General features: G+C 30.3%; 1 protein-coding gene across 1 annotated transcript; it reads left to right on the top strand.

The window, feature by feature from the left end:
* The first annotated feature begins 1925 nt into the window (after positions 1–1925).
* Positions 1926–9905, top strand: LOC133189729 (uncharacterized). Its single transcript, XM_061325130.1, has 3 exons — positions 1926–2023; positions 5625–5765; positions 9213–9905. Exons 1-3 carry the CDS (start codon positions 1948–1950, stop codon positions 9758–9760), a joined length of 765 nt encoding a protein of 254 aa, XP_061181114.1. The 5' UTR covers positions 1926–1947; the 3' UTR covers positions 9761–9905.
* The last annotated feature ends 768 nt before the right edge of the window (positions 9906–10673 follow it).

Here is a 10673-nt window from a genome sequence, read left to right as displayed (position 1 = left end):
CGTTTCTTCTCTTTTTGTCGCCAGTAATTCATGACTGCGATTCCTCTGAGAAACAACAGAAGCAACGGTTTGAGATGACATTTTTTAAGTGTGTGAGCATACTTTAGCGTGTTTAAAATCGCCGTTATTTTGCATGACAATTTTATCACAGATTACTCAGTGTTTATATCTCTTCAATACATGGTTTGAAAATGCGTATATCTTTGTATGTGTGCAAGATGGAATGTTTGAATCCACTTGCACAAGTTATCAATTCTGGTTTTCAATGAAAAAAAAAATCAAAATCAAAATATGTAGATATATTTATACAACCTCAAAAACAAATTTACAATGAAGACATGTATATATTTGTTAGATATCCGCACATAATTTTTTTGATATATACGAGTATTATGAATGGATGGGATGCATGTTCGTGTGTTGACTTCTTTTTGACTTGTGCTTATCTTAAATTAATGAGTGTAAGTTTCTAGTTTTTATCGAAACAGCAAAGTTTGATTAATCTCTGAAAAAAATTGTATATATATATATATATATATATATATATATATATATATATATATATATATATATATATATATATATATATATATATATATATATATATATATGCTTTGTCTCAAACAATATTATATCTTTCAAAACAATGATTTTACTTGATTGTACTTGTAACTGATTCCAATTTGCTTGTTTTTCATTGCTTAAAATGTGTTACTTAATGCTGTATTTTTTAAAATTTGGATGTATATTCTAAATGTACATATTTCACAATGCTTGCATGAGATTAAAAATATTGGATATCTGAAGAAAAAAAATGATATAGGTAAATGTAAAATAGTTTGTATATTATTATTGCTACAACACATATTTATCACGGAAGTTTCTTATTTTACCACTTATTATTTTATTATCCCTAAATATATACATTTATATCTATAGTGAAAACACGAAAAAAAACCTAATAAATAGGAATTTACTTCAACTTTACCATCTAACAAATTCATACCCAACTTTCTAAGGATTTTGGGTATCCTATGAACTTAAGATACTGTTTGGAAATAAAAGAGCTGTTCGGACAGACGCCTGTGATGGTTGGTTCTCCCTACTAGTTATACTTTTAATTTCATGAATGATTCAATCGAATTTATAGTTAAATAGAATAAATGTTTACTTTAAACATGTTTTATTGAATGATTTAACAAGGATTGGGAAACAGGCAAAGCCTATGCACAACCTCTCCTTGTATAATAGGTCTAGACAAAGACAATAAATAATAATACTTATACATGATAATAAACATGCTAATAATAAAAAATAAAGATTCACAATCAAGTATTATTCATAATAATAAATGTTTCCAGATCTAACTGGCATTTGTCTGGATTTCAGTTGATTTTGCCATAAGCTGCAAAATGTAACAGGACTATATACAATTAAAATCAAGCTATATTAAGAATTAAGCTAAAAAAAAAAAAACATTGAAGCGTATATAAGAAAATTTCAAAAATAATTCACTGTTATCAAACATCTCGTAATGCTATATAATATTTTCTACAGTTACGAAAAAATAAATTGTGCCAAATATTAATCACTATTAAAATGGCATCTATTTTTACATGTATTTGATAATTTCTTGGAAACAAAAATCAAATTGGTGCATGATAAACATTTAAATATGAATTCCTATAGCAAAACAACGATGACATGGTACTGGCATACATAGGTCCTGGTATATAAAGCTTTGACATGCTCTGGAACACTTACAAAATTATGAGAACACTTGGCATTTGGTTGTACGTGGTTGTGTTCACCACTGATCTTGGAATGGGGGCGTTTGGCCCCCCTCACTTGACTTCTGAATTCCTTCAGAATCTGGGCATTGAACCCGGAGGGCACAGACCCATAACTCGGCCCATTACACCGTATGTGCTACAGCTTTTTCTTCAGATGGAAGAAAAACAAGATGATCTGCGTATGTATTCAGACCGCGATCCAAAGGTGCAGTTCTATGATCCGGAGTCTCGTAAGTTAAATTACATCTTTTTCAAATTTTGTTTGCTTGTTTTGCGCTATAAAGCATTTTCTAAAATTGCCCTTTCTTTTTAGAAAGCACCCTTATATAGATTTTGCGATTTAAACTTTATTTTCCTATATACATTTTAAATGTTTTAAAGTAGTACATGTAATTCAAACATTGAAAAATAAAAGTCCTATAAAAATAAATGTTGAGATAAATCATTCAATACCTCGTTAAAATTAACTATATGTTTTAACAATTAACAGAAAGTTACATTAAGTATTTCGTTAATCAAAATGAAATATTTTAAACAATTAACAGAAAGTTATGAATATACATACGAAACTTATTTATGACAAGCAATTAATTTTTCATATCCTGATAAAGCTAATTGAATTTCATCGTTTAATTTTTCATTAAGAATGCACAAATAATTCTGGGCATATATTTTTGTTTAATGCAAACAATCCCTATGCGTACCTCTCCCCCTTTCCCTATGTCATGTTCTAAACTTTGAATTTACCGGGTGGGAGTAAATACAAAATTTAGAACATGAAACCTACATGAAAAATAGAACAATCATTAACATAAAATCAAACTAACAAGAATAAAAGAAATTTTTCGAAATAACAAGTGTATTCTTTAAAATAAATTCAAACATCTTAATTTTGTAATCACTGGACTGCTTCTGCATAAAAGTATTTTTTTAAATAATGTACGTTAAACAAATAACTATTGCGAATATCAACGTATTGAAATTCTGTTGACATAAAGGGAAACAATATACAATCAAAGTAAGTCGAAAAAAATATCATAAAACTTAATATTTACACTCAGCATGTATTTTGTTATATTTACATTTGCAAATGTTTTCTTTTATATAACACTATTAAAAGCAACGCGTATCTATTTAAGGAATGAATTTAATAGCTTCACTTTTTAACAGGTATAAAGTGGTTTGGGACAGTTTACGCTTAAAAAACCGCGAAGCGGTTTATAAAAAAAGCGTAAACTGTTCCAACCCAGTTTATACCGTATAAATTGGGTAGCTATTAAATTCATTCCTTATAATTTAATTTTCATTCATTTGGTGTAAGAAAAAAAGATGATTGTCCTTAAAAAATGACTTCAATTTGTACAAAATTTGAATGTAACGTCAGGCGGATCGATACGTTTTTGACGCAAGTCATTGTGACGTAGGCAACCTATTTTATACGATATAAAGTAAATTTTTTATTCAATCAAATACAACGTTACAATCAGAATTAAATTATATCCGTATAAACACGGGTTCCTCGAGTCATAAACGTTCGACGTAATTTCTCAGTGACGTCATAAAGGGTCGACGCGCAATCATTGGATCAAACACGTGCCGTTGGGTTTGAAAAATAAAACGTTTCACGCGTTAAAGATTATAATCAGGCAAATATAAAATATGAATGTCACAAATGTAAATATATGTAATAAGGTATCATTTTAAAACATCTATTGGGCTATAAATACGGGTTGGTACGAGATCAAATTTACCATAATGCCCTTCGGGCTTTATGGAATTTGATCTCGTGACCAACACGTATTTATAGCCCGATAGATGTTTAAAAATGAAAACTTATTTCTTAAATAAAGTGTGAGGAAAGCTATTCAAAACACCATAACACGGACAGAGGGTTAAAAGATTAAACTATGCGTTTCATTTTGACGTCACAAACGTTGAACGCCATGGAAGTGCAACGTCATAAGCGAAAATCAAAATTCACGCTCACATTGAAAAGAAGCTGTTGCAAAAGCTCTTCCATTAATTATAACTTACCCAAAGGATGATACAGGGATTTTGAAATAAAAATCAGATTTGCAGTCAATGCAAGAAGTTAAAAAATGTAAATATAAGTATTGATTCAATATTTTTTGAAAGAGATAGTCTCATAACTGCAACGGTGTATGCAAACAAATTTTCATAACGCGCGTTACTCAATTTGTTTGCAGTTATGAGTCAATATCTTTTTAAAAAAATAATTTTTCAATGCTTAAACAAGGGAGAAAATTGATTTTACATATATGAAGATAAGATCGAGATTTATTATATCATACAATAATGTTAGTTCCAAAGTGATAAAAATATGCAGATTATATCTAAAAGTCGTTAATGTGCACTTCATTTGTGATTTCCAAACTCATTTTCACTGAATGTTAAATCAGTGTTGTACCTTAAGAGTTTCATTTTCTGAAAGTTTATTAGTAATGTAAATGATATAGTGAATTTTAATTTTTTTTTTTCTGATTAAACGCATTCAATTTTTTTTTGGTTACTCTTATTACGCATACTTAATGATGAACAGTGATCGATTCACTGAAAAAAGACACCAGACAAATCAAAATGTGGAACTGGTCGTTTTGAAAATATCACTGCCCATTTTCCAAAAAAATGAATTCCAGACAAAAATAGAAAATAAAACATCCGTCCCAAAAAAAACATACAGAGGCCTTAATTTAAAACTTAATGCAAAAGACAGGTAAGTATCGATACAGACAGGTAATTTAGCCTACATTTCCCAAAGGACTCTAAATTGTGTTGTTAGTTATGGTTGCTGTCATACTTCAAATATGGAAATTCTACTATTTCAGTGATGACCACGGTGAACTATACAAAGATTGCATGACGTTGTGAAAACTTTTCAAATATCAAGTGGCATACATGTATTTTTGCATATTGGAGATTCTTTATAAAAAACAAACAAACAAAAACAAAAACAAAAACAAACAAACAAACAAAAAAAAAAAAAAAAAAAAACAAAAACAAAAACAAAAAAAAACAAAAAAAACAAATACACGAAATATACAAAAGTGGCAGTTTCTTTTTAAATCAATTTTCATCGCAAAAAAGTTTTAATTTAGAGAAAAATTTTATTCACATGTCTAAAATCAATTAAATCAAACAATTATACAAACTAATGCGTTTTTCTTCAGCTAGTTGCCAACATACGTAAATATAACGTATTTTCTGTCTTCACAAACAAGTAAAGTGTTTTCTGCATAAGAGGAGTGATAACTCATACCAATAAATATCAATACTTAAAGAATTAACAATGATATGTACATGAGAATCGTATCAAAAGAAGGGACTATACAGAAAAAAAAAATCAAAAAGGTTATCTGTCATAATTCAAGATTATATATTTTTTAATTTTTCATGGCCAGCATTTGAAATCGTATTATATAACAAATAATCATTGCTCATGTCTCTGAGCCGATTTTATTATTATTTGCATGTAGACTTTACTTACTCGCTGGAAAGAAAAGAGCGCGTGTAAATTTTGCGCTTATCTGGCATAGTGTCAGAACTTGTTGAACAAATGTTGTATGTAGGACATTTCAACATCCACAAAGAAAAATTTTGGACATCTGTAAAATTCGTCCATAGAGTGTACTTATTGTACTTTTTCTGTAGAAAAAATAAACTGCGTACTCTCTTTAAGCAATTCCAACATTTCCGACCAGAAGTTCACTTATAATATATTCATATTTTTCAGAAATAATTGAAAAAAATTGTACGATACAGGATTACCATAAAACGTGTCACTGTTTCAAGTTTTATCATCCTTTTATACAGAAACCTCTGATGGTCTCATTGAATTTGATTTATCGAGAGCACCAATTGACGGAAACGTGACCAAAATAGAGCTCGCCTTCACGGGACACACTCATCGGCTGTTCTCTATCCAAATTACATCGCCATATCGTCCAGGGATCAGTAAGTTCTTATAGATTGGTATTTCATACAGTAGATAATTATTAAGCAATGTTGAATTATCATATCAAAATATTTGAGATATGTGACCTGAACCTCACTGTAGATGACAGAGGCCTATCTTTATTATTGTCTCCTGTTATCTTGTTCCTTAATAATCAAACTTGTTATGGTACTGTCTTGTTAGAACACTTCTGCAACCCTACCATTAACAAATTCTGTCAAAATTCTGTTGCTGAGTTTACATAGGCACTTCGACGTTACCGCTTCCCCACCAGTTTCTTTGTATATACTGCTGCTTTCCGTTATTTTCCGTTGCATTGGTTATAATTCTAAGCAGATTATCTGGAAAAATCAATCTTTATTTAAGATTCAAACTGTTTTATTTAATCTCCATGTGTTTGCAATTGCCTCTTTTGGATTTTCTAAGATTGTATTAGGGGAGAGTACTTGACATACACACACACACACACACAGAGAGAGAGAGAGAGAGAGAGAGAGAGAGAGAGAGAGAGAGAGAGAGAGGATTAAATGTAGTCAATAAACGAGGGAAGTCTTGATCTTATCTACATCGAATGCAAGCTTAAAAGCGTAAGAGCAGGATGGATCAGAAGACTTTACAATAAAAAAAATCCACGCGAAGTAAAATTTTTAGATAACGCATTAAAAAAATTAATGGGATACACTTTGAGTATCTCCTAGGCAGGAGTATTATATGAATCCGAAATAATTCCATATTTTAAATAAGTTTCCAAAAATTAATTAAGATATTTTTGTCGTTTTAACAAAAGTAAATTTCTAACACCACCACGAATGAAATATATGGAGATAACGAACAGTATTCAAGCTCAAAAGTCCATTAAAAATACAAAATAGGAGCGGAGCAAACACGGACCTCCAAAACATCAGAGGTGGGATTAGGTGCCATGGAGGAGTGAGCATCTCCTGCCGACCGGTCACACCCGCCGTGTGCTCCTTGTCATGATCGGGAAATAACGGAAAAATTCGTCGACAATTCAGTGTGTAAATAATGGTCTAACAATTAGTATGAAAAACGTCAGTCAGCATTTGACTCAATGATAAATTGTATTTGCTGACAAGGTCATTGTATCGACCATAGAACTTATGAAATGATGACTTTAAATGAGACTGCTGATATTCTTGTTTCATCAACTTGTTTGTCAATAATTTACCTCGTTTTAGAAATTGTACATACGTAGAGCATGCTCTTGAATCAACAGAGAGATATAAACCTTCTATGCAAGTATTGAAGGTATATTGCTGCGTAAGTAAGGGAAGTTGACGATTGAAAAGTTAAGTCATCACGTTTATCATAAAGCTTGGTTGTTAGATTATCATTAACGTCTTTTTCAAGTAAAATATCCAAATATGAAACAGATGTGCCAGACTCTGTGGTATCTTTTATCTCAAGCTCACCAGGATATATAGTAAACTTATGGTTAAACAGTCATCTTTAACAAAACAATAAGCCACTTTACCAAAAAAGTTGGGCAAGAGTGGTATTTTATATGTAAAAGATCTGTTTACAAGAGAAGGTATGAAAGATATAAATGATGTCAAAGAGATCATTGAATCAAAGATTAATTACTTAATATAAAATTAGGCATTTAAAAACCTAAATATATATTTCAACAATGTAAATAAAACAAATATTCAAAAGTCACACTTTTACTTTTACGGAAAAAATAAAACTCCAGAATTCGAAGAATCGTGATTTTATTATAATACTCTGGTTTCTAAAAAGATGCAAAAGCCAATACTGGAACCGAAATGGTCAAAATAATTTAATATGACAAATGGTCAAATGGAAAAATGTGTACACAGCTATGATATCAAATGTTTTTGATAAGTAGATAGCAGAATTTAATTTTAAACTTTTACATAACCAGCTGAATTGTAATTCAATGTATCTTTGTTTTTAAGGATTTTTTATGAAGTTTAGGAATGTAGATCAAACACACCTTGTGACTGGAATGTTAAAAATATTAAAGACTGAAATGTGATTTTGAAGAAGCTCATCCTCAGAAAGTGAACAGCTAGTATAAGTAGAATAACCAAATGTGGAATTCAAACCAAGTTACTCTAAAATACAGCTGTAATAATGAGCCTTACAAAGTCGATATTATTACAAGCCTTGTCTGCTGGAAACATAACAGATTGTTCACGTATAGTCTCTCTTATTCTTTTAGCACCACCGATTTAGTGAAAACGGAAGAATAGATCGTTTGCATATTTCTTTTTAACTTTCTAACAATGTAAGGGACCAGGCAAAATTTATCACAATGATGGGACCGGTACAAACAGACATGGGACAATGAATTTTTTCATCGAAGAAAACCATGGGACAAAAACATTTTTTAGCATTAAGTAGCCATGGGACAAACACTTTTTAAATGAGTTACAGTACTTCATTATTTATCATATTTAAACATATTTTATCTTTTAAAAAATAAATTCTTCAAAAAATCATTATATCTTTTAAAGTCAAACAAAGGATACAAAGTGCAACATAAATCTTCAAATTAATACTGCATGCAAAAATAAAAAGTAACAAACGATTTTAATAAGAGTTATGAACATGAACAAACAAATTATTTTAATAAATCATTCAAAATATATACTGTTAACAAATTCTAGAGTAATATCTCTAAAACAACCAAAATCAATCATGTATTTTACACGAATGGTCTCTCAGGGTTCATCCATTCAGACAACTTTCATAGAACAATTATAGGCATTTATGTCTGCTGTTCGATCCAATTCATTTATAATGAAAAAAATATATTATAAACTAAAACTTTCATCAATGTTTGAAATACCTGTAATCTGAAAGACTCCTTCAGTTAATATATAAAAGTAATTGTTAACATTGTACTCTTTGTTTTTTTGTTCTGTTTTGTTTTGTTTTTGTTTTTTGTTTTTTGTTTTTGTTTTGTTTTTTTTTTTTTTGTTTTTTTTTTTGTTTTTTTGTTTTGTTTGTTTGTTTGTTTGTTTGTTTTTTTTTTTGCAATAATGTAACATTAAAAGTTTAAATTAAAAGATTAGATAAGAGATAGTTATAGATAAGTTAAAACTTTAGATTTAAACTTTTAATGTAACAATAATCTCACATCAAGATTTAACCATGGGACAGTAACTTTTTTATAAGTCTAAAGGCATGGGACAAATATTTTTTTTCAATACGAAAGTCATGGGACATGTAATTTTTTTTAATGAGAATTTTTTTTGTACCGGTCCCATCATGGTGATAAATTTTGGCTAGTCCCTAAAGGATCAATTAAAGTATGTGTATGCCAATTCATGATAAATTGGTCAAAACTATATATAGAAAAAAATTATTTCAAAGAACCTAGCTTATTATAAACGTTTACTTCACAGATGTTCTTTCTTTCTTTCTTTTTTTTATAATTTGTATTTCCAATATTTCAGGGGTAAATTCCTTTCATACAGGACAAGGACACGTGGCTGACGTCACAAATCTGGCTATAGATCAGGTGTTAAATACAACATTAGAACTGTATGTCTCCATCAGTGAATCAACTCACCAGATAAGACATCTTAATCCGATTTTGGCGATTTTTCTGGACATAAATGTCTCTTTATTGCACAGAGATCGGCGGAAGCGATTTGTGCCTAGTAATAGAAATTCTACAATAAATATGGAAACAGCTGAAACGCTAAATTACTGTCGTTTGAAGGAGTGGACAGTAGACTTTAGGGATTTGGGATGGTACGGAAAATTTATTCAGCATCCTATAACATACCGAGCGAACATCTGTGCTGGATATTGCCCGGTGGCTCCAATGGATCCGTATTTCAACGCCACAAACCATGTACTCGTAAAGTATCTCCTGGAGAAGAGACTGTGTTGTTCCCCAATAGAATACATGTCACAGACTTTAATATTCGTGAACAACAACATGACGGCCATGCAGACGGTTAGAGGGATGTCGGTGTCACGTTGTGGCTGTCGTTGAACATCATTCAATTGTCCGAGTCAAGCATGTAATATATGTACGTATACATGTATTTTTCCACGTGACTCGTTAATTTGAAATGAGTATGTCTTTATGTTGTAAAGATCTGCTCATAGTCAGGGCCCATAACTCCAAAGAAACCCGCCAGAAAATTGAATTTGCAAATTTTTGGACGTCTTTTTCTTGAGAATAGACATTGTATTTTGCAGCTACACTCGTATTTGATCTTCGAGATCTAAAGCTTTGAAGGCTAAAAACTGGATTTTTTTGTTGATTTTAATTCTACCACTCATTTGAAACTACAATGTTTAGTGAAGCACGGATTATTGATCAAGACCGAAAGAATGCATCATGTTCAAAGGAAAAAGAACAATGTATATTTATGTTTTTTGTGAATCTTCATGAATTTTGCAAGGCAAGGCCCATGTAGAAAAATTTGTTTGTCTTTACACGTAACTTCGTTGTAGGGAATCTTTTTATAAGTGGGACAGTGATTGATAGTAATTTACATTCTCAGTAAAATATTATCAGGGCTTAAACATTGTTACATTGAATTTACATTCTCAGTTAAATATTATCAGGACTTAAACATTGTTACACTGAATTTACATTCTCAGTTAAATATTATCAGGACTTAAACATTGTTACACTGAATTTACATTCTCAGTTAAATATTATCAGGACTTAAACATTGTTACACTGAATTTACATTCTCAGTTAAATATTATCAGAACTTAAACATTGTTACACTGAATTTACATTCTCAGTTAAATATTATCAGGACTAAAGCATTGTTACACTGACAGGAAGAATGGTGAGCTGCTATTCTGTCGTTGGTACACAATTTCTAGAGATAACTGTACGAATCATACACAATTTGGATGGAATAAAATGGTAAGGAATAATACTATTC

Source organism: Saccostrea echinata, unplaced genomic scaffold (genome assembly GCF_033153115.1).
Source record: "Saccostrea echinata isolate AGI-Se365-2 ecotype Australia unplaced genomic scaffold, CSIRO_AGI_Sech_v1 ptg000019l, whole genome shotgun sequence".
Taxonomy (NCBI): domain Eukaryota; kingdom Metazoa; phylum Mollusca; class Bivalvia; order Ostreida; family Ostreidae; genus Saccostrea; species Saccostrea echinata.
This window is presented reverse-complemented; position numbering and strand designations above follow the sequence as displayed.